At 28.9% G+C, this 26455-nt stretch overlaps 1 protein-coding gene across 1 annotated transcript; it reads right to left on the bottom strand.

The window, feature by feature from the left end:
• Positions 1-10424: 10424 nt before the first annotated feature.
• On the bottom strand, positions 10425-13341 carry LOC110606007 (G-type lectin S-receptor-like serine/threonine-protein kinase At1g34300). The gene has a single exon (XM_021744716.2). It carries the CDS (start codon positions 13078-13080, stop codon positions 10615-10617), a length of 2466 nt encoding a protein of 821 aa, XP_021600408.1. The 5' UTR covers positions 13081-13341; the 3' UTR covers positions 10425-10614.
• Positions 13342-26455: the final 13114 nt, after the last annotated feature.

The following is a 26455-nucleotide window of genomic DNA, read 5'->3' as shown; positions in this document are numbered from 1 at the left end:
CAGACCGTGATTTAGTTTTTTTTTATTTTTTAATTATTAATATATTATAATAAAATATTTATATTATATTAATTTAAAAATATTATATTTTTATAATAATAATTTTTTTATAATTTTAATATTGTAATATTTAATAAATTTTATTATTAAATTTTAAATAAAAAATTACTGATATTATATAATTTCAAAGTTTAATTTTATTGTAATTAGATGTATAAAAATAATTATTGTAATTAGATGTATAAAAATAATTTATCATATAATATATAAATTGATAAATTTTTTTATTTTAATAAATTAATATATTAATATTGTGATTAAATAATATGAGTAATTTTATACGCATTTAATCACATGATAATATTATTTAATAACTCTCCAAAGTACTAAAATAAATTAAAAATATTTATTATATTTTATAAAAATATTTTTAATATATAAGAGTTTAATAATAAAAAACTGCACGTAAAAAATATTTACAATTATAATATTATTTTATACAAGATCACTTTATTAAATTTTTTATAGTATATATTTATTCAATAATAAAAATTTTTATTATTTTAATAAATTAATACAGTTATTTTGTAATTAAATAGTACCAATAATTTCGTATACAATGTTATTTTATAACTCTGCAAAGTATTAAAATCAATTATAAATAGTTATTATATTTTATAAAAATATTTTTAATATATAAAAATACTATAAAAGTTAATAATAAAGAAATACACATAAAAATATTTAAAATTATAATATTATTCTGCTATTAAATTTATACAAAATTATTTAATTGAATTAATTATTTTATTTATTTATTTTTTAATAAATTATAAATAATTTATATAAAATATTTAAAACTATTATATGATCTTGTTGTTAAATGTTATATGAGAATACTAAATTGTTTATAATTTATCAAAAAGAAATAAATTAATTAATTAATTTAATTATAAAATAAATTAATTAAATTTATTATTTTTATAAATTATAAGGAATCAAGTGATCACATATAATATTTAATCACAATATAATTTTATTCTATAATTATTCTATAATTTTAAATAAAAGTCCAATAAAAAATAAATTTAATTTTTATAATTTTAAATATTCATTTTAATTAGTTTATTTATTTGTTTATTTATTAATTATTTAAATCACTGCATAATATTATTTTATAATTCTAAATAACAGTGCAATAAAAAATAAATTTAATTTTTATAATTTTAAATATTTATATTAATTAATTTATTTATTTATTTATTTTTTATTAATTATTTAATTTAATACTTTTATATATATATATATATATATTTAAAAACAATAAATAAATTTATAATTAATATTATTTAATTATTAAATTAATATAATATAAATATTTTATTATAATATATTAATAATTAAATAATAATAAAAACTAATCTCGACCTCTCGTCACTAAGTGACGCCAGGCCACAATTTAAAAATAATAATAATAATAATGTGTGGCGCCGTTTAGAGTGGCGTCAATCTTTTCGAGTGCCATCTCGCACCCCAACCCCAAATTCATGAATATTTTTCTTTCAACCCCAAATTCACAAATTAAAAATCACCCAATCTTAAATTGACAAAAAGTCTTAAAATGAAACTTTCAGCTTCTGAAAGAGAAATGACAAAGGCAAAAATCCAAAATGTTCGGCTACTAAATATGGACTTTAGACTGCCGAAAATTTATTTTTAAGAAAGTTGTTCTTCACCTTTAATGGTTCGACTGTCGGACTTTAATCTTAGGCGCCGAACTTGAGTTTTTCTGAGCACGATATAACAGTTATTTCTGTAAACAAACGGCTCTATTTGCATTTAATACATCTCCAGTGGTCATATTTATGATAGAACTATAAATATAATGTGTTTTTAATTTGAAAATGTTACAACAACAGTTTAAGCATATAATTATTGAGATTAAAACTTTTTTCACTCTCTCTCTCTTAAAACCTTAAGTCACAGCATTAATTTATTAAAAACTTGTCTTTAGTTGTAATTTGTTTGAATTTTAAGATTGATTGAATTTATTGTAGTGAATGTGATTTTGAGCAAATGATTGCTTTTGTGAGAAAAAGAGAATTGTAAAGTATAAGAGTTTTGCTCTAAAATTATAAGAGGTTTTTAAAATTGTAGAATTAAACTCTCAAAGAGTGTGTTGAAGAGAGGACATAGATTTAAAATAGCTGAATCTCTATAAACCATTATATTGATTTTTCTCTTTCTTCCTTATTCCTTTCTGATTTATATTTTTTATAAATTCAATTCATCTGCTCTTACTTGCTTCATGGAAACCGTATTATTATTATTATTATTATTATTAGGGAAAATTACTTTGTAGTCCCTGAGGTTTAACATAATTAACACTTCTGTCCCTCTATTTTGGCGACCCAACACTTAAGTCCCTCACTTTCTTTTCTGTCCAACTTCGTAGTCCTTCCGTCCAAATTAGCCGTTTGGGACACGTGAATTGACAAAATTAACCTCCTTCTTCTTCTTCTTCCTCCTTTTTCTGCAACTTCTTCTTCTTCTTCTTCTTCTTTCTTCTTCTTCTTCTTCTTTCTTCTTCCTTCTTCTTCTTCTTCTTTCTTCTTCCTTCTTCTTCTTTCTTCTTCCTACTCTTTCTACAGCAACTTCTTCTTCTTCTTTTTCTTCTTCTTCTTCTTCTTCTTCTTCCTACTCTTTCTACAGCAACTTCTTCTTCTTCTTTCTTCTTCTTCTTCTTCTTCTTCTTCTTCTTCTTCTTCTTCTTTCTTCTTCTTTCTTCTTCTTCTTCTTCTTCTTCTTCTTCTTCTTCTTCTTCTTCTTCTTCTTCTTCTTTTTCTTCTTCTTCTGCAACTGGAGAGAGAAAGCATGAAAGAAAAAAAAAAAAAAAGGAATTTCACATTAAGAGAAGGGTATTTCTGGAAAAAATTATCACCTCTCACTTTTGACTCTTTGACCAAACGGTTTAAATGGACGGAAGGACTACGAATTTGGACGGAAGAGAAAGTGAGGGACTTAAGTGTTGGATCGCCAAAATAGAGGGACAGAAGTGTTAATTACGTTAAACCTCAGGGACTAAAAAGTAAATTTCCCTTATTATTATGGTTTAGATGAAATCTGAAACTTGAAATTGATTTTGCTTTTTAACATTATTGGAATAGTTTAGGTAAATCTAGAAGAGATCATGCATTCATGACTTCTTGAAAATTGAAAATCTAATCTCTCATTTTCTCCCATTGTTTAATTTCTCCATCATCTTAAATTACAAATAGTTTTATTTTTTAAAATTATAATAAATAAGAGTGAATGTAAATATTTCAAATTTCCAATTAATCAGACATTTCGAAAGTCAGCAGTTTGTGATGGGTTTTATTACTGCCTCGAAATAATATTTTTATTTCATATTTTTATCTCAATTTAAAATCAATTTATATCTTTTTAAAACATACATAATAATGAAATTTATATTCTTAATATAAAAATTATATTAGGGCCGCACTGGACTCGGCCCAAGCGTCTGGGACTGTGATTTGTTCTACTCGACTCTGTCCTGTCTTTGCTCCTGCCCAAACGGCCGAACCTCTTCCTTACGGTCAACCACCAGCTCAACAATTAAATGCTGGCTTCGCCAATATTAATAACGCCATCAATAACCTTCTTTTCTTTTTAATTCATTTGAAAAAATTAGAAAATAATTAATAAAAATACATGAAGAAAATTGATGAAATTAATATAGATATCTCGTCCTTTTTAAAGAACTTCAAGTTTTCTGCCATAAGTAAAATCTATAAATCTGTCAATATAGTATACTTTTTTTTCACTGCCTTATTTCTTCTCGGATAGTAGAGTTGATAGTAGGGGTGAGTATTTGGTCGGTTCGGTTCAAAACCGAATCGAACTGAATAAATCGAAAATTAAAATTTTAATTTTTATGAAAACCGAACCGAATCGATTTTGGTCAGAAATCGAATCGAACCGAACCGGTCTGATTCGGTTTGGTTCGGTTCGGTTTGATCATTTTGATTTTTAATAATTTTTTTTTATTTTTTACACTTTATTTTTAATATTTTAAAATTTAATTAAAATATTTTAATTTTAATATGATTTAATTTCTCTATATTATTGAAAAAACATATTATTATCATTAATCGGTTCGGTTCGGTTTTTTCGATTTTTTTCTGATTAAAACCGAACCAAACTGAAATAACTAAAATTTCTGAAATTAAAAACCGAACCGAACTGAAATGTATAAAAAACTGAACTAAATTTTTAAATCAGTTCGATTCGATCGGTTTTTTCGGTTTGAACCGAATATTGCTCACCCCTAGTTGATAGTGGAGTTGAGTACGGTTTTAATCGAAGAAAATAAAAATGAATCGATTTAATTCATTTTTTCAGGGTAAGAAAATTCGATTTACCTATTAATGGGTTGATTGGGTGCGAATATAAATTAGTTTTAAGTTAATAGACTGGAAATACAGGTAATTTATACAAAAGAAAATTGAGAGGTATGAAACAAATGAAGTTAACAAAAATATATTAATATGACTCTTTATATTAAAGAGATAGAAAATTCGAGCCAAATTATATATCCTAAATCATTCAGGATTTCGAGTTTAATTCTAAAATTAAGATGGATTTTATAAAAAATATTAATCCAATATAGATTCATTTACAATAGATAAAAAAGACACTCTTAAATATGTTTTATTTATGTCATTATATTATTTTATTTTATTTTAAATTATTCGTTATATATACTATTGATTTAAATATCGAAATAGTTATTCAAAACGTGCAAAGATTGATGATTTAAATATCATAATAGTTATTCAAAACGTGCAAAGATGATACATCTTATTCAAAAACCAACTTTCCGGACTAGTCACCCATAACCAAAAATTTAGAAATGTCCATTTAGACATGGTACGGTTTGAACGTCTAGAGATTAAATGTAAGAGGTTTGAGACATTCAGATATAAGAGGTTTTGAATAACATAGGATTCAGACAACATAAGTTTCAGACATTTAGATATGATCTCAAATAATAAGCATAAGACAACGAAAATATATTAATATGACTCCTTATCCTAAGGAGACAAAAAGATCAACATTTATTCATCCTTCTAAATAACTCCAAGTTATTGACTTAACAGCCTGAGCTATCCTCTCAGGTTTTCTTTGCGGGAATATCAGCTTGTAGGTTGAATTGTCTTGTGAGTAATTCTTGTGTTGCTTCAACGACTTTGTCAATTTGAACTGCACAGTCGCCTATATAAAAAATATCGTCTGAACTGTACAGTCGCCTATATAAAAATATCGTCATTTATTTCATATTATTTTATTCACATCGTATCGATCCATTAAAAAATAAAATGCTCCATAATAAAAATAAAGTACACTCTTGTTCTTCTTCCCGTTGTGCTTCGATAGCCATGATGGTGGTGGAGAAATCGTCCCAAGCTGAGTGTATGCCTCCGGTGCAGCAATGTAGATATCAGAAAAAGGGATTCAGAGAAGCTGAGGAACAGTTGAGGATGGAGAGGCTGGGGCGTTTTTGAAATTAGTGAGATTGAATTTGAAAACAAAAAAGTTTTCAAGTGAAAAAAACTGAGTTGTGTTCCATGAAAGAAAGATGTTGAAGCAGCAGAAGAACTACTTACAATACAATTCAACCTACATGCTGATATTCCCACAAAGAGAACCTGAGAGAGTAGCTCAGGCTGGCAGGTCAAGAACTTGGAGAAAGAAGAAGATGATTATATTTAATTTATATGTAAGAAGGTAGAAGGATGAATTAATTACGTCCACCAAACCATAAACATAATAATAATAATAATAAATAATAAAAGAAAATTGGTTACCACTTGTTATCATATGAAATTAATTTTATTGAAAATGAAAGTACTCAGATGAGTTATTATTTTTTTTTTTTTCTAAATTATAAAAATCTTAAAAAGATAATATTTGGCCGTATCTACAATAATATGTAGATATTTATTGTCTAAATTGAATTTATATAAATTTATATTATAAATATATGTAATTTTATTATTGGAATCAAAATAAATTCAAGAACTAAAAATTTTATATTGTTTTACACATGGAGGGAGACTTTACGATCGAATCACATTAAATTTTTATATTTATAATTAAAGGCGAGCAGTATTCGATTCAAGTTGAAAAAATTTTAGTTCTTTTTTATTCATTTCGGTTCGATTCGATTTTTAATTTTAAAATTTTCGGTTATTTCGATTCAGTTCGATTTTGATCAGAAAAAAATAAAAAAAATCAAATCGAACTGATTAATAATAATAATATATTATTTTCAATAATATAGTGAGATTAAATCGTTAAAATATTTTAATTAAATTTTAAAATATTAAAAATAAAGCGTAAAAATAGAAATTTATTAAAAATTTAAATCGATCAAATCAGATTAATTTAGTTACTGATCAAAACTAATTTAATTTAAGTTTTATAAATATTAAAATTTTTATTTTTATTTTATTTAATTTGACTCGATTTTGAACCGAATGTCACTCCATTCATAATTTTCTTTTACTCTTATTTATATCATGACGGTTGGGTGAGCATGTATTTATTATATGTATTTATAGAAATTTATAAAATATGAATAATCAAAATTTGGAGGAAATAAAGAAAATTATTTAATGAGTATTGCTTTTATGGTTTTTTAATTTACAAGCTATTTTCTAATAAAATTGTTTTGATAAGAAAATGTATCTAATGATTTAGTGTTATTTCTTTCACGAAAAATATTTTTTAAATTATTTTTTTAAAAAATAAAATTGGTTAATTTAAATCCCTCCATTTGGCATAGTTGATTTTATAAAAAAAAAAAATTTAAATAAAATTTTACAAAATTATATATGATTTTATTACTTTTAAAAATAAAAATTTTATAATTTAAAAGTTAAATGAATTTTAAACTTATAAATTAATTTTATTAAATAAATTATTATATTATTATTATTTAATTTAAACACAATACCTCTTAATTCTTAAGCAAAACAGTCGTTTTAAAATCGAAATTAAAATTAAAATTAATATTATTTTAAAAAATTTAAGCCTATTCAAACCATATAAATTATTTAAATCCATCTCAGGGATAATATCCTACATGTCCTACTTATGCAGCACAAAGACACGTGGATTTTTTTGTTCATATAATTTTTTTTTTTTTGAAATGGGTTCATATAATTCTTATTAAAGGTAATTTAATATATTAAAATAAATATAATTTCATAACGCAAAGATATTTTTAATGTTTTTAATTAATATATCTTTTTTTTAAAAAATAGTTTTTCTAAACAGTAAAACCTGGATAAGAAAGTGTTTTTTAGAAAAAACTACTATTTTTAATTTGTTAAAAAATAGTTTAATTAATAAAAATTGGTTTATTATTTTCATATTATTTATAACTAAATTATATTTAAAAATAATTTTAAATTATCTTTTAATATTTTTTAAATAATATTTTTAAAAAAGTGATGGGCTAACCGTTACACAATTATTGTGGACAGCAGCTGATTCTAAATTGCAACTGAACATTTAAGAGTTTCATAAAATATGTATAATAATTATTATTATTTATACTGTATATAAATGTAAAAAATAAGAGGAAAATGCTTCGAATTTATTTAAATATTATTGTTATGTATAATAATTTTATTATTTAAATTAAATAACGAATTTAAATTTTAGGATAAATATAAATATTAAAGATTAAAATTTAAAGACATATTATTATTTAAATATTATATAATTATAAAAATAAAATTATTAAATATTAAAATATATTTCTACTATCAATTGCTTGCTTAATCTGTATTACATCGGCAGATTACAATAATTTTAAATCATATATAATAGTTATCATAAAATTATTAAATAATTTGAATTCATTTTGAATAAAGTGAAAAGTGAATCCAAAAATTGTTTAGGTCAGTTTCGATCGGATTGATTCAATTAGTATCAGAGTCACCGTGAATCAATAAATGGACTATCCGTTTGAGACGAGATGGAGCCGTCCGAAGTATTAGCGAACCACACTACCTAAAGATTCAGTCCTAATTTAATTCGTTCCACATCGACGGATTACGGTAATTCCAAATCGTATATAATAGTTATCAGAAAACTACTAAATAACTTGAGTTAATCATTTTGAGTTAAGTGGAAGGTGAGACGAGATGGAGCCGCCCAAAATATTACCGAAACCATAATATCCAAGGGTCTGGTCCTTATTTAGTCGGTTGCGATGATGACGTTGCAAATTCAGCAGAAAGTAAAAATCAGCCTGTTTGTAGATTCCATCCCACATCGACAGTATACAGCAAATCAGAATTGTATATAATAACTATTATGAAATTTTTAAATAATTTGAATTAACTATTTTGGTAAAATATACGTGAAAAATAAATTTAAAAATTATTTAAATCAGTTTGGCCGGACTGTTTTAATATTATTATTCATATATTATATAATTATAAAAATGAAATTAAAAAATTGATAATAAATTTTAAATTTATTAATAGATGATATTAAAATATAAAATAATTGATAAAAATTCAAAGATTAAAATTTATTGTTAATTAAAATATTAGAAAATTTTGAATATATTTAAATTCAATCAATGATAGTATTAAAATATTAGATAATTTAGATAAATACATTTAAATATTAAAATAAATAAATTGATGTAATATTATAAACATTAATATTAAAATAAATTAGTTGAAATAATATAATTATGTTTAAAAATTAATAAATAGTATGAATTACTTTTTTATATAAATATAATAAATTTAGTATTTAATTAATATAATAATTAATTTTTAAATATTATTTTAACAGTGACCATAATTTGCACCAAAATTTTTATTATAATTTTTAATTTAAAAAAATAATAATTTTATAATCACAATTTTATTGCTATTATTAATTCATAAAATTATTATATTAAAAGGTTTTATATCATTGAATTAATTTAACTTAATTATTATTTATATTTTGTTACATACTATAAGGTTTTTTATGTAAAAATAATTAATAATTATTTATTATAATAATAAATAATTAATTTTATTAGTTATTCAAATAAATATATTATAACGTATTTACTTTGATAAAAAACTAATTAATTTTTTAATTATACTCATTTTAAAAATATTAAATTTTATTAAATATTAAAAGATATTTTAAATACTTATTTAAAAAAATAATTAATGAAAAATTATTTTAAAAATAAAATAAAATAAAATAGAGTTATAATATTCCATTCATATATTACTAAGTGCAAAAAAATAATTTTAAAATAATTAAAAATAATAAATAAAAATTATACAATGAAAAAAAATATTATATGATATATATAAGTTTTAATATGATTATTAATAAAATATAATATTTTTTAATGTATATCTGTATTTTTATTATATAAAATATAAATAAGCATTATAATTAATATAATTATTTTTATAATATTTATGTTCATTTATAGGTATAAATATTTTATTTATATATGATGAAATTTATTTTATTATGAAAATTATATAATTAATAAACATAATCTAAATAAAAAAATAAAATCTCACTGATTATTAACTAGAGAAAAAATTTTAAAATTAAAAATAATTAAAAAAATAATTAATAAAATTTTTATAACTATTTAACAGTCTTTTCAAAAATTTACGAAAGAGTTTTTAGAAGCTGAGCAGCCATCCAAAACACCTCTCGTAATTATAACGACAAAGGCGAGCAGGTAGGATTTATCACCCGACAACAACTAATGAAATTCCACGTGAATGTCACGTGAAGAGGGCCGCGTATTGTCTGAGTTGAAACTTCAAAATGAAAAGGAGAAAAATGGCAGAGCCCTACAGAGACCACGGACGTGGCCTAATCTTTATTCACAGACCAAGTCAAAATGACGAGGCAAAAAATGCTAGGGCCTACACCCAGCCTACCCAAGGACGTGGCCTAATTTTTATTCAGAGATTACCTCACGTTGAGTCTTTGTTGCCTGATTTATCAGGCTTCAAATTTTATTTTCATTTCTTCATCACATGGAAATCTCCAGCTGACACCCCTTTTTGCATTTAAAACACGAAATCCAATCCATGCTGTACCAAAATATCTTAATTTTTTTTATAAACCATTTCCCTGAATTCAATTCGCAACTACTTTTAAAATTCTTGTCAGACCAAACCCTAACAAATTTATTTAATATTCAAAACTGTAAAAGATTACAAAACTTTAGACAAGTTAAATCTCGTTTGCACTTTCAAGATTATCCATACCCAGAAGAAAAAAAGGGACGTTGGGGAATTTAAAGGCCATTACATAATTTGGAATGATTTTCGTCTGTTGATTAAGTTTAACTGATCAAATTCTATGTAGTAAACTGAAAAAAGCTCAATCTCACACAAATTTTTATACTACACTTTAACAAGAAGAACAAATTTTTTTACAAAGATTATATCATTATCATGATCATGATCATGTATTGTATTTCGTCGGCAAAAGTTCACCGCCGACAGGATTCTCAGGATAAATTGCAAATGTGACTACGTTTTTCAGCTGGGTTCAAGGCAATGGCGAAACTACAGTAGTCTGAAATGAGGAAAATGACGATGGAGCTGGAGCAGAAGCTGAAGCTGCAAAGGTTGAAAAAGCAGTGTCACTGCTGCTCGTGTTGATACTTGTGCCACAAGCTGAGCCAATAATTATCGCCTTCGGAGCTGGTGGTTTCTCAATATCTATGATCCCTTCCAGCATTTGCACCACTTTTCCCATCATCGGCCTCTGAGATGGCTGCTCTTGAATACACCAAAAGCTCACCTGAATCGCCCTTGTTAATTGCTCCATGTCCACGTCATGATCAACAAGCCTTTTGTCTACAATGGCATGCACATTGCCTTTCTCAAACTCTTCATAAGCCCACAGAGAGAATCGTCTCTGATTTGTTTCTGCAAAGACCTCAAAATTCCTTCTTCCACTCACCAACTCCAGCAAAACCATGCCGTAGCTGTAAACATCAGATTTCGAAGTGATCGGAAGATTTGCAAGCCACTCTGGTGCTAAATATCCTCTTGTCCCTCTTACACTTCTGAGAGTTCTGTACCTGTGATCTTTAGGATTTACAAGCTTTGCCAGGCCAAAATCTGATACCTTGGAATTGTAATTCTCGTCTAGTAAAATGTTTTCTGGCTTGATGTCGCAATGAACAATGCAATCTCGACATTCCTCATGAAGATATGTGATTCCTCTTGCAGTACCAAGGGCAATGTTGAATCTATTCTCCCAGTTCAGAAGCTTCCCCAGCTGCTCATCTGTGGTGAAAAGGAACTTGTCAAGTGATCCATTTTTCATGAACTCATAGACCAAAAGCCTATGGCGTCCCTCAGAGCAAAACCCAATTAGTCTCACTAAATTCAAATGGTGAGTGCTGCTTATTGTTGCAACCTCCATCCTGAACTGTTTCTCGCCCTGCTCGATTCCCTCGAGTCGCTTGACTGCAACTGCTGTTTTATTAGCCAGAATGCCTTTATAAACAGCTCCAAATCCTCCAGCTCCAAGCTTCTCCTTGAATCCTTTTGTTGCTCGATTCAAGTCCTTATGTGAAAACTGCACTGGTGCACCAGAGGCATACTCGAGAAGTGCATACTGAGCTGACAAGCTGCTAAATTTGGGACTATTTCTACAAAACCACCACCAAACACCACCCTCTACGGCAACCAAACCAGCAAAGGTAATCACAACAACAACAAGAACAAGCCATACATGCAGTCTACTTTTGCCATTTCCGACAACTTGCAAATTAGCTGGAGGGTTTGGTTTGACAGGTCCACAAACCTTGACATAGGAAGTACTAGGAAGTGATGGATTCTGATACCCACTAACAAAATCTGATATTTTCAAGTAACACAACCCACTTCCATCAGACAAAGATGTCGAAGCAGCACAAGAACTACTCACAAGACAATTCAGCCTGCAAGCTGATATTCCCACAAAGAAAACTTGAGAGGATAGCTCAGGCTGGTAAGTCAAGAACTCGGCATGAACCATCTCCAACATAGTTGTACTTCCAGGACAATTTTCAATCTCCACCTTTCTTTTACATCCTTTTCTACTATCATTCACGTCAACCGGCTCAAAATTCTCTGACGGGCATCCACAAATTGGATTTGAACTCGAATCATTGTAACTACAAATCCCCAAGTTCCCACAATATCCAAAAACTTGACACTGATCAGTCAAAGCTGCCCATCTTACAGTTGTTCTTCCACTTCCTAAAGCAGAACTATAAATCCTTAAATTTCCATCGCTGTCCAACTTCAGAAACCTTAATATGTCGTTACCTTCTGCATAATCGTCACTGTAAGCCACGATATGTGCACTCGTTAAAGTGAAATGGGAGATGGATAAAATCCCAATTGGCTGTAATCCCAAGACCGGCGAAGTCAACTTAGAATCTATGGATGAATTCAAACCTTGATTCCAGTAATTTATGCTATCGTTCCAACTCAGCATGAGATTTCCAGATTTAAGAAGCTGAAACGAGTAAACACCAGATTTAAGAACTTGGTTTACCGTGAAATTCTGATAGGGGACAATGGTATCTGTAGGATTCTGAAAACTAGACCAAACCGAAAAGCCAGTGCCATTTCTGAGTACTAAATTGCCGGAATCATCCAGCGAGGCAGAGGTCACACCGAGATGGCTAGTATTGGAGTCCCAGACGACAGCACCGGAGCCATTGACGAGTTGGAGAGTACCGTTAGAACTGAAGTGGAAGGCTCCACCAACATCAACGGAAACGGAAGGGCCACCAGCAGTCCAGATTGGCACACCACCGAAGTAGTTGATGCCTGCAACATAGCTGGAACCCACCTGGAGAAATCCCAGAAAAAAGGTGCTGTTGGGGGAACGCCATGTCTGGTTTGGATTAGAAGCGGATAGGGAGGAACCAAGCGTAATTAGAGCTGAGGAAATGATGAAATGAAAGGAGAGGAAAACTAAAAGAGGAAGAATTAGAGATGGGAATTCCATTGGTGAACTGAGTTGCAGGTTCAGGCACTGTTAAGTGATGGGTTTTCAAAAAAGCATTTGAGAATGATGATGAAGAAGAAGAAGAAGAAGAAGAATCTGGTGAAAGGGAAGACTTTGACTTCGGACAATTGCTGTTTCTTTGGTTTTCTGTTCTGTAATAATTTTGGTTTCTTTTGAAGCTTTTGAGCTTTTGCTTTACGAACGGAATAGAATCACAGTTCTTCTCGTCATCGTCCTTTTCTTCTTCTTCTTCTTCTTGAGTTGGAAAACGTACGTTGTCATCGTAATTAACTGTATGTCCATAGTGGTAATTTTATTTTTTTAATTAATTATTAAATATAAATCCAATTAAATCTTTATACTTTTATTTTAATACCAAATAAATTAATTCAAAATTTTTTTATATTGAGCCAATTAAACTCTTAAATCAATTAAACAATTATTTAATATAATATTATTTTTTAATAATAAAAATATTTTTATATGATAAAATTTTATTTTTATAATTCTAAAAATTATTTATTATATTTTAAAATTTTTTTATGATAATTAAAATATTAAATTTTAATATTTTAAATTATAAAAATAATATTTTATTATTAAAAAATAATATTATATTAAGTTAGAATTTATTTGATAAATATAAAAATTTAATTGATTCAAAATTTTAAATTGAACTTATTTGGTTCTTAAGTGAAAATACAGAAATTTAATTAGACTTATTTTTATTAATTATTTATCTATAAATAATTTAAAAATATATGAAATCATTTTTTTATTTATTATCAATTTTATGGAGGTGGAGAAAGACTAATCTTTTGTGGTATTTCTCTTAGCAATATCTTCACATTTGTTGATAAATATATTGTATAATTTAATAAATTAGTGTTTAAATTGGAAAATTTTCATTTTTGACGAATTAATCTAAATAATTTAAATATTTTGATTAAATTATAATTTAATTTTGATCTGATATTGCATTCTATCACTCTACTTTAATTTTTATTATTTTTTTATTTATATCTTTTATTTATTAAATAAAATAATCCAAATATTTTTATGAATCCATATCTATATTTCAATTTTTTTTAATTTATTAAATAAAATCATCTAAATCTTTTTAAATTTTATATTTATATTTCAATTTTTAAATATTAAATAGTTGCAAAAATAATTATTAAAATATCTAAAACATTAGTGGTCACATCTTAACTAAGATACTGATATATAAAAAAAATTAAATTTGTCAGCTTTTTTGTAATTTTAAGGATAATGAAAATGATAAAATCTAAGCGAATGAAAATAAAATCGTGATAAATCGTAATTATTTGATTTAATTATTCAAAATTGGAAGTTTAAAATATAAATTTAAAATAAAACGTTTAAATTATTTGGATTAATGGCCTCGTTTTACTACTCGTTATGTCCCATAATTTTTATTTAATTTTTTGTTCATTATTCTAAAATTATTGTTTATTTTTTTTAGATTATAATAATATATACATTCCCTATTTGTAACGGAAGCTGCCTGCTTGGTGGAATTGCGGCGCTGATCGTCGCATATCGAAATGTGAAGAAAATGGATTTATATATAATAGCTAGCACGAAAATTATTAAATAATTTGTATTAATCATTTTGGGCCAAGTGGAAAGTAAATTCAAAAATTATTTAGGCCAGTTCGGATCCAGCTGTTTCAATTGGTATCAAAGCCATCCTAGGTCAGAAAAATTATGCGGAGCTAGTGGGCCTCCGAGGAAAGGGTTATCCGTGAGAGACGAAGTGGAGTTGCCCGAGGTACTAGCGAATCACAATACCTAAGAATTTGGTCCTGGTTAGCGATTATAATGAATTCAGTTGGCGGAATTGCGGCGCTGTCCCACATAAGAAGATTTGAAGAAAATGGATTTATATATAATAGCTTTGAAGAAAATAAATTTATATATAATAGCTAGCACGAAAATTACTAAATAATTTAGATTAATCATTTTGGACCAAGTGGAAAGTGGGTTTAAAATTTATTTGGACCAGTTCGGGTCCGGTTGTTTCACTATTAAATTTTGTTTTATTTTTAAAATATTTTTATTATTTAATAAAACTTAAAATATTTAAAATAAATATAATTAAAAAGTTAATAAAAATTATAATTCTTAATATATATGAAAAAATAAAATGAAAAAAAAATTATGAGACTAAGATATATTTTCGTTTAAAGTTACTAAGCCACCGTAGATTCCATAGTGAAATACTAACGTGGCAATACCTTTTTACATTAATTTGCATTTATACGTTAGGTCTCTTCTTGGAAATTTATTTTCCAAAAATATATTTATCGAAAAATTACTTTTTTAAGAAAGAAAAAATTGGAGGAATCAAGTAAATTTATATTTAATGTGGGTCAACGGGAATATATATATAATTTTATAAGTTAAATTTACTTTTTTATCTTTATGAATATTTTTCTAAATTAATATTTAAAAATTATAAATTTTAAGAAAAATTTATTATTTTTTTATATACATAGTAATTAATTTATATTTATTATTATTTTTATATAATTAATGTTTTTATTTATATTAAATTAAAAAAATTATAGATATAAATTTACATAAAATTATTTAAATTATCAAATCAAACCAATAAATCAAATTGAATTATTCTCTCAATTTATATCGATCAATCAAATTAAATTATTTATTCAAATTAAATCAATTAGCTAAATCAAATCGATGAATGAAATCAAACCGATTCATTATATTAATTTATCCATAAATCAAAATTTGATCTATCTCATTTATGACATCTAACTTATCATTTATTTTATATACCACGTACTATTAACTCTATATATTTTACGATTAAATTACTTAAATTTTAATTTATGATTTATTTAATATATTACAGTTATAAATTAAATTATATATTAAATAATATAAATGATTAATTTATAATCAAATCACATATATTTTTTAAATTAAATTGACTCTATATATTATTATTATTGTATTTCAACATTTTTTTACTAATTTCAATTGTTATTCATATTTATTTATATGAATATTTGAAATTATAAAAATAGTTTTGGATTGCTCAAAAGAATTCTCATCAATTAATAATAAAATTATCTGGATTTATAGAGAAGAATAATATTCTAATATACGATTATTTTAATCTTAATTAAATTTAATTACATCTAATAGATATAAAATAATTTTAATTTTAATTCAGCTGAATTATGTTAAATCTCACGTCGATTTGAAATAAGGGTAATATACCGTTATAAGAATTTTAGATATTTATCTTTAATGAATTAATTTTTTAGTGAGTTAGAGCTTATATAAATTTAATAAATCTCAGATAAATTTATCTTAACTCAATTCATTTTTATAATTAATATATTATGAAATTAATTCAAATTGGCTCAAATATAATAAAAATAATATAAATTAAACTTATTCAATTGATTTGGACAGGGTAAATATACTAAGATTTAATTTTAATTTAATTTAATTAATTATTTTTATTATAAAAAATATAATGTAATATTATATTATATTACAAAATAATATATATATATACGTTTAAACAAGTAAAGTACAAATCCTTTAGAATTTAAAATAGCATATAATTATTGGGTGAATATTTAATCGATTCAATTTAAAATAAACTGAAATAAATAAATCGAAAATCAAAATTTTGATATTTATGAAAATTAAAATTGATTTTAGTTAAAAATCAAATCAATCCAATTCGATTTGATCAATTTGGATTTTTAATAAATTTTTTATTTTTTATATATTAATATCGTAAAATTTAATTAAAATATTTTAAAATTTATTATGATCTAATCTCTCTGTATTAGTAAAAATAATATATTATTATCATTAATCGATTATATTTAATTTTTTTAATATTTTTATTAAAATTAAATTGAATGAAAATAAATAAAAAATTAAATTAAAATTTTAAATTAATTTAATTCAATTAAAAATTTTCAATTTAAACATACCGTTCACTTCTAATCTAATCAATATCACCATATACATCTCTCAACAAGATCACAATCAACTAGTACGGGCTCTCAAAAATAACCGAAACTAACAACAATGCTATATGGAAATGATATATTATATAAATAAATATATATTTTTATTTTATAGTATTTTATATTATATATTTAAATATATTATATTGTGTAAAAAAAATTTAAATACATAGAAAAAACAAATTTTTTTAATTATTGATTGTGCCTTAAAAATAATATAATTTATTATTAATTAATTATTTTAAAAAAAATAAACATATATACTAATAAATTTAATCTGATAATAAATATATTTGAATAAATTTAAAAAATTTTAAATTTTACGCTCTGATCCCCGAAAACAATTGAAATGCATTTAATAGAGAAAAAAGTTTTGCTACTAAAATCATAAGGGTGAATATGTCATTTTATTTTGGTGAAACCTTTTTTATCCAGAATAAATACTGTCATGATTCTTTTAAAAGATATTTTATCCGTTTTATAATTTTTATTTATTTTTTTATTTATTTTAAAATTATTATTTATTTTATTTTTTATATTATAATAATATATAAATTAATTATTATTTTTCTATTTAATTTTATTTTATTTTTAAAAAATCTTTCAAATATTTTTAATATTTAATAATATAATATTTTTAAAATAAATATAACAGAAAAATTAATAAAAAAAATATATTTTTTAATATGTATGAAAAATAAAGTGGATAAAAATTATAAAATAAAAAGAATATAATATAATTTATTTGATGAGTATATTAAATTCTTGTAAAGTAAAATTGTATTAATAAAAAATAATAATAAATGAAATGAAATATAATATTAAATAATAAAATATTCTAATAATTTCAATAAAAACACTTGCCTGAAATATTCATAAATTATAAATGAAATAAAATTTTTTTAAAAATTGCTAAAATGAAATTGTAAAATAAAGAAAAGTTCAAATTTTATAATCCATAATATTAATCAAGAAATACCAGCTTAATATGGATGTTTAGAATAAAAAATAAACAAGCTTGTATGCTATTGAACAAATAAGAGAGGGACAACGAGCCTGTTTGGGTAAAGTGGAAAAGGAAAATAAAATTTTATTAAGAAATTCTACTTAATTGGGTTTCAACTCTCCAAGAAATTAGCACTCCAAGACTTAGCCTGCTGGAAAGTGCATCCTTGTAATCTTGTGAGGTCAAAGGTTCGACTCCCCACCCCTATTTCAAAAAAAAACTCTCCAAGAAATTAGTAAATGTGGCCAATTAAATAAGATTCATTTTTCACACATCAAAAAATAAAATTAAATGAAATTAATATTAACTATAATTGATAAAAATAAAAAAGTTTGACTTTTCATTTTTTATATTTTTAAAAAAGATATTAAGACTTTTTCTTAAGAGATATTTTATTGCTGAAAACAAAAATTCTTTCTTTTATTTTGTGTTTGCTTATCAGATCTCCCTATTTATTTTAGTAATATAATTAGAATTTATTTTTTCCAAAATTACATTAAAATTTTTTTGTTAATAGTATAATTATTGATAATGTCACTTTTTATTTTTGAAATGGAGAATGAAAATTGGAGAATAGAAATTGAGATTTCAAAATTTATTAAGATGTATTTATCACTAAACTAAATTTAGTGAATACAATGTCATACTTTTATTATTATAAAAATAGGTTTAAATATATTTTATAATTTAATTTTTACTTTTTAATAAATTTAATATTTATTTTTAGATATATAATATAACGAGTTATTTTTTTACAATGGGAATTCTAAATTTTTAATATGAGATGAATTTTAATATATATATGCATACATATTGATAATTGTCGGGCCTCGTTCCCTCTTGGTCTGAGTCAGGGTCCGCAAAAGCAGAACAGGAATGGAGCTCGGGATAGCCCCTAGGCAGGCCTGCTCAGCAACTCAGGCTTGGGCCTGGAACGCATGGTGGGCTAGATCGACTGCAAGCCCAAGCTCGGTAAGAAAGAAGTCAGCCCAGAGATAGGACATGAAGAGGAATAGTAAGCTCAGTCCTTTTGCAGCTCTATCCGTATGTACACTGGAAAAAATTAATACTAAGAGGAAGAAGACAATAGAGAGAAATGAAGAAGAAAAAAGATAGCATAAGGCATGAAAAGGAAATCATAGTCTTCATTTATTACATTGTCATCTACACTAACTATACTGTCGTCCCTTGGGAGTTCGGATCCAGCGCAATCATCACCCAGAGGTCCCTGAGTCCCTGCACCCTCTTCTCGAGGCCCAATTGGCAAGGAAGAAACACCTTTGGGCAAAGGGTTGTCATCCTCCCCATAACACACCTCCTCGCCGTCTGAGTCTACCTCAGGAGCTCGGAGCTGCGCTAACGGGGTAGAGGGGACATCCCTAGATAACTTCAAGTCTTATTGAACCCGGAGGCGAACATGCGGAAGGCCTTATCCCATAGTTCCTTCTTCATCTCATTAGAAGCCTTAAATTCAGCAAGTCGCACCTCAGAGGCCCGTTAGGTTATGGCTTTCAGCTCGGGGGAGTCCTTATAATCCTGTAAACGCCTCTCGCAGGCCTGATCAACCTCAACCTTCAGCTCAGCAGAGCCCTTGTACTCCCGCAAGCGCGCCTCGCATGCCAACCGGACCTTGTCTTCAGAAAGCTTAACGTCCTCAAGCAAGGCAGAGCACCTCCCTTCCAAAGCCTTAATCTCTTGGCAGAGTTGTTGTTGCTAGAGCTTTGATTCCTCTACCACCAGGGTTAGACTGTCACATTCCAAAACCTAGAGATAGAAATAGAGCAACCATTAGTTTTAAATTGTACCATTCCAAAGTTAGAGTAATTAGTTTCAGGGGAGGTGCTAGCTTGACCTCGAGCTAAATAGGGGAGGTGCTAGCTTATCCATAGCCGTTTGACACACAAATCATTTATAGATAGAGCACTAAAAGTTGAGTTTCGAGGTCCAACTTGCATTTCATATAGAGTTATACATCCAAAGACAATGTTAAAATAAGAACGACCAGTAATAGTATGTTTATATCTTTAAGCTGTAATGACAGAATTATAGAAAGCTCAAATGAGAAAACAGACATATCTTAAAATAAAGCATCTAATGTGATAAGCAGGTCGGAACCAAGTTGTTATCGGGAGGTGCTTAGGGGTTCCCCGACATGCTAGCTTGAGGTGCTTACTAAAACCGACATGCTTGCTTAAATGAAATGAACTTCTAAAGGTTAAAAGTGTAAGTTTAGTAGGTCAATCTATAAATATTGAAAGTTTAAAAACTAAATTGACACATGTAGAAAAGTTTAGTAGGTTAAAGTGTGAATATGAAAAGTTTAAAAGTAAAATTCCAAGTTTGGCCTCCACCTTTTTTTTACATTTTCACCTAAACCTACCATGTGTCACCTAGCCATACATGAAGAGATGACCAAGCTTGAAATTAAACTTTGTCTTCCATTTGGTCCATCGTTGTCGTACCTACACCAAAAAGAAAGAGAAAATTATTTTGCTTTCTTATCTTTCATCTCCACCATATTGCTCCAAAAAGACAAAGCCTTCATCCATGCAAAATCTGTTCCTAGGTGTAATAACCAGCAAAGAAACCATAGAGAAGGAAGGAAGAAGGAGAGAAGTTTAGGTGCTTAAGTGGTAAGTGATAGAAATTGAAAATTAGGTTAGGTAAACATATTCTTCCATATTTTCAATTAATTATATGTTGTTAAATGAATTAAAACTCATGTTTCTCTTATTCTTTGTAAAGAACAAACTCAAAAGGAGGAAGGTACATCAAAGAGGAAAGGCAAGGAAAAAGAGTAACTAAGGTGTACCTAAAGTTTTTGGATAGAATTATGCAAAAGGTTTGGTGATTATATGAACTTCTGTTTTTCCTTTGATTTTCTCATGAATATGTAAAATTAGGGATTGGTTTTATTTGCTGAAAATGATCTTTTGATTGTATGGATATGTACTATGAATGTTGAAACTGGGAGACAACTTGGGAGTCAAAAACATAAAAATGGCAGAATAGGTTCCAACAGGACAGTCTGTGTTGGAAGCCTCATAACTTATTGTATAATCATTGAAAGTAAACCTAACATATACCAAATGAAAGCTAAGACAAAAAGCTAAAACTTTCCTGAAGTGATCAAATTTAGAATCTGTAGTTAATTATATATAAATTGCTAGTGAACCTAAACTGGTCACAGGGGATTATGCATCCGGAATAGTCAGTATCACTTAGACCATAACTAATGATTTACTCAATGAAATGAACTAAGACCAGTGCCAAATGAACCTAAGAAGTATACCTAAAACTTTGTATAAGAAAGTTAAGCTTGAATCTGTATGCAAAAGTATGCATATGATATATTTTGTTAGATTAAAAATAGATACCAAAACTGTACTGGCTAGAACCTGATTGAGTAGTTTGCAAAGAAAAATGCATAACTTAAGTTAGGAAGGTTAGAATTAGATGCAATGTATCTTGTTAGAAAGCTAAGACATAAATACACAAAGTTTATGAAGAAAGGTGAGTCTAATTATGTTCACAAGATACTTAAAAATGTGATACAATATCAGGCAGAAACAAACCTAAATGTAAATGTTGACCTAAAAGGGATTGACATGCTAGCTTTGCGGCCAAATTACACACATGCTAGCTTGACATGCCTGCTTTACGCACGTACTAGCTTAATAGACTAAAACTTTACACACATATTTTTGGTGAAATAGTAAAATGTTTATGGCTGAATAATATGCTCATGAGTGAATATAGTCTATTACACACATATGTATGCTCTTAAGGACTCTTTTTATTGATGTGCTTGCTTATGAATATATAGTTCGACATATTTAATACCAATAAATATTTAACATGTAAATATGAATTTTTGACCCTAGTAAACCTCAGTGTGAGTCATAGATAGCATAAGGATATGGCATGTCATATACAGTTTAGCAGTACTGTGCCCTAATGGGCTACATGATATGATATTTTCGACACATTACGTGTCATACAGTTTCCCAGAATTTTAGCCATACAGGCACATCATTCGGCCCCCAGGCCATACAGTTTGGCACTTTGTGCTATATAGATACAGTTTTCCCTTATCTAGCTAGTTGATCCTACGAATAGTTTATAGGGGCTAAGATTTAATTATATGAGTTGTTAATGCTTTGCTAGCATGCACACAAGATGATTACCAAAATATGAATGACCTTACTGTTATAAACTTTCATGACCTGATTTGTCCACTTTTCACCCACTGATACATAAAATTTTTACTTGCTTTTTATAAAATGATTTCATTATATCTGTCATGAGTATTCCTATTATACTTGAATGAATATATATATTGCTATTCACCCACTGGACATAAACTCAGCGCATTGGACTTTCCATGCGTAGGTATTAGATAGAGGAAGCAACAGTTAGGAGGTTTGATTCTGCATCAGCACAGAGACATCATCATAACCAGTTATTCACAAGATTTGTACAGAGGTTGTTTATGTTGGCATGTACATTAGTAGTCTACCAAGAGTCTGTAAATGAACGTTGAAAATAGTACAAATATATACAAATGTGTTTACTATTTTAAGTTATTATGTTCTATTTATGGATTTAATAATGTGAAATGAGCAAACATTGAGATTGTATGACTATTTTTCATAGGGATAATTGGTAATAAACAGGGGAGACTCTTGCAGTTTCACCATTTCAAATTATTTGGTGAATTAACATGTAGTTAAACAAACCAAATAACAATTTATCATGTAAAAGCTAACTTAAGTCCATATATATAATTGCATATAGTATAGTATGTGGCATCCTTTACTGAGCTATTACATAGACAGGTAAGGGGTGTTACACAGACCTTTCAAGTCCTCGGTGCGCCTATTAAGTTCATGCTCGAGGACAACAATCCGGGCCAGGGCCTCGTCCCTCTGGGAGGTCATTGTCTCAAAACGAGCCTGGACGTCATCACGATATGCTTTAACTGTTTCCCACTTACGCCAGGCCTCGTCGCGCTGAATCACGGCCTCATCTCTCTCACGATGGGCATTCTCCAGGGAGGAAAGCTGCGCCAAAACTTCATCGCGTCGAGACTCTACAGCAGCTGCCCTCTCGTTAGCCCGCTTAACAGCATCTTGTGTCCAAGTTAATTCATCTTTGAGGTCCTTCAGGTGACCTTGAGCTGCGGCGAGCTGACCCCTAACATCACTTGTAGCAATGAGATTCTCCTCACGGCAGGCCTCCTCAATGTGGCGGTCCACAGAGCTCTGGAGTGATTGGTCACGAGCGTCAATCTCTATAAAGACGCCCATCACCTGGAATAAGGAAGAACAACATAGGAAATTAGAAAAGTAACTAAAATAGAAACAGTCCAAAGCAATGAAGATACTCACCATAAGGAGCATCTCTCGAAGGCTATCCCCTAACTCCTCCTGAGTCCGGGAGCAAAAAGCCACATGCTCCCGAGTAGAGCAGGCTAGGAGGCTGGTGAGAGTAAGCAAACGCGGGTCTGAAGCATCAGTGACTCCACCAAACATCCTCTCCCGCAGTAGTCCGGCAACAGTGCTCGCGGTGGATTGGGAAGTTATCTCCTAAGCATTCAGCACATCATTATTGGGAGCAGAAGATAACAGCTCCATAGGCGCCTTCTTCTTCTCGGCAGGAGGAATAATTGGGGCAGGCTCCTTAGAAGTACATGCCTTCTTCGGGGCTAGAGCAGCTGCAGGAACTTTGGAGGGAAGAGCGCGCTTACCAGCAGCCTCCTTAAGAGCGATGCCACCGCTGGCCGAGGTCTTTCCTGGGTGAGAAGTAGAAAGGGTTTTGGCCTTTGCCCCATCCTTAGAGATGCCCTGGTCAGCCGGGACGACCTCAGCCCCATCCTCGGAAGCAATCTTGACAGCTGGCAGGACCCTAGTGCTTTCCTGAGGAACGCCTCCAGTAGTAGAAGCGACCTCATCCTTTCTCTGCGATACGTCCTCAGCCGATTCCTCAATCACAGCTTCCTCTTGGGACGTCAGAGCTGAGGCCGGATTAGACTTTGAAGCCGTGGGAGACTTGGAGGAGGAATGAGATCGGCTACGACCTGAGGCCTTGAAAGCCCCCGGATGGTGACTTTTAGAGCCCAGCACCAAAGAGCGAGAGGAGGTCGGATCAGGAGGAATGGTCCGACCTACTGACCGGGGAGAGATGATCTCGGCGACCTCCCGCGTTGTATAAGCAACTGACAATCCAGCTCGGAAGGAGTCTAGAGCAGCCCTCATGCTCTCCCGAGACAAGACGAAGTTCTTTGGGGGCTTGATCTTCTCCATGGGGAGTTTGGAAGCTACAAAGAGACAAAAAATCGAACGAGTTAGCAGCATACCCAATAAAAAATAAAAATAAAGGAAAACAGCACATCAACGAAGTAAATACCAGCATCCTTACAGTCCTGGAGACTAGACACAAACATGCACTTCTCAACATCATACTTCTTTTCAATAGAAGTCAGTCTGAGAAGGCCGATCTACTCAGAGAGGGTCAGCTGAGGAAGGTCATTACAACCCGAGGGAACCTCCCTCTAGGGGAGATCCACTTGCCAGGACAGCCCTGGACCTCCCTTCAGCTCGGCCACGGCGAAACCCTCTGCCCAGCCATTGATGGAATCCTTGTGCCCCGAGAAGATAGACAATCCTCCTCGGGGAGCAAAATAATAAAAGCATTTACTGGAACGAACCAGACGAAAAAAGGTGAAAAACAGACGAGCTGTGGGGGTGAAGCCCCAGCTCAGACAGACAGACTCAAATGAGCACATAAAAAGAATCGAGTTTGGGGCAAGCATACGGGGAGTTATCCCGAAATACCGGAAAACCTCGACAAAGAACGGAGAGAAGGGAAAAGTTAACATAAACTCACGCTGCTTAACGAAGAAAACTAGACTGCGGTCCCTCTGAGGATCAATGAGGCCAGAGGGAGGAGGATCGGGAAGAACGATCCTCTCATTACGATGAGGAGCCCTAATTCGGAATAGAGGAGTATCCAAATACTCTAAAGAAAAGAGAGAAGCGAGGGAAGAAGTGGTGACACTAGACTCTAGGTTCAGTACATCGGGAAGTTTAGGGCCTTCCATGGCAGAACAGAGTATGTACCTTGAAGGTGATTTCACAGGAGAACAGGAGAAAACGAAGTGCACAGAGAGAAAACAGAGAACAAGGGTTCTGTAAAATCTGAGGTTTTTGAATTTCGAAAACGATAAAGTGAAGAAGAGACGCTTTGATAGGAGTCGTTCTCGGGCTGCGCGGTCATAATGGGTTCTCGAAGTTTACCCCCTCATCAATCATGTAATAACTGCTGAGGAGGTAAAAGGATAATTGATAACCGTCGGGCCTCATTCCCCCTTGGGCTAAGTCAGGGCATGCGAAAGCAGAACAGGCCCGTAGCTCGGGACAGCCCCTAGGCAGGCCTGCTCAACAACTCAGGCTTGGGCCTAGAACGCATGGTGGGTCGGGTCAACCGCGAGCCCAAGCCCGGTAAGAAAGAAGCCAGTCTGGAGATGGGACATGAAGAGGAATAGTAGACCCAGTTCTTTTGCAGCCCTATCCATATGTGCACTGAGAAAAATTAAATGGCCGCCTGACATAGATAAGGGGACTGACACTACTGTACATACAGACCTGTCCGACAGAGACATGGGCCACTGTAGCAGAAAGGTCATTAGATGTCACTAGCAAGCAAAGAGGGAGGAATAAAAGGAAAGTGATATCCTCCTCCTTGATCAAGCTTACTCAACTATTGTAAATCTTATTTTCTCTAGATCTCAGAATATCACATATTTTTCACAAATTGGTTTAATAATGATTTTATTATTTTAATAAAATTTAATATTTGATTGATAAAATTAAAAAGCTAATAGAAAAAAATTGTTATTTAGTAAAAATAACTATTATTTATTAATTTTTTGAAAAAGGAAAATCAATAAAAATTATAAACTAAATAGAGTATTTTGAAAAAAATTTCATATTATAAATAATACTCCATTCCATTCGTTTCATAATGGATTAAAATAAATTATTTTTAAAATTTTAACTAATTAAGCCTCGTTATTTTACTAAAAATAATTTATATAAAAAATATTTTTTAATAATTTTTTAAAGAAAATTATTTTTCAATAATTAATTACAATATTAAAAAATAAATGATATTAATAAAATTTGTGTACAGAATGTTTAGTATTTATAACATTATTAAAGTTTATAAAATAACATTATTTAGGATTTTTGTTTGTTAATTTAAAATTTTTCATGCTGAACTGATTTTTACGTTAATTTTTCATGAGAATATAAATAAGAGGTAT

Source organism: Manihot esculenta, chromosome 18 (assembly GCF_001659605.2).
Source record: "Manihot esculenta cultivar AM560-2 chromosome 18, M.esculenta_v8, whole genome shotgun sequence".
In the NCBI taxonomy this organism is placed as follows: Eukaryota; Viridiplantae; Streptophyta; class Magnoliopsida; order Malpighiales; family Euphorbiaceae; genus Manihot; species Manihot esculenta.
This window is presented reverse-complemented; position numbering and strand designations above follow the sequence as displayed.

What these genes read in the sequence shown, in the direction of transcription:
- LOC110606007 (XM_021744716.2), bottom strand. Translation starts at nt 13,080, where the DNA reads ATGGAATTCCCATCTCTAATTCTTCCTCTTTTAGTTTTCCTCTCCTTT.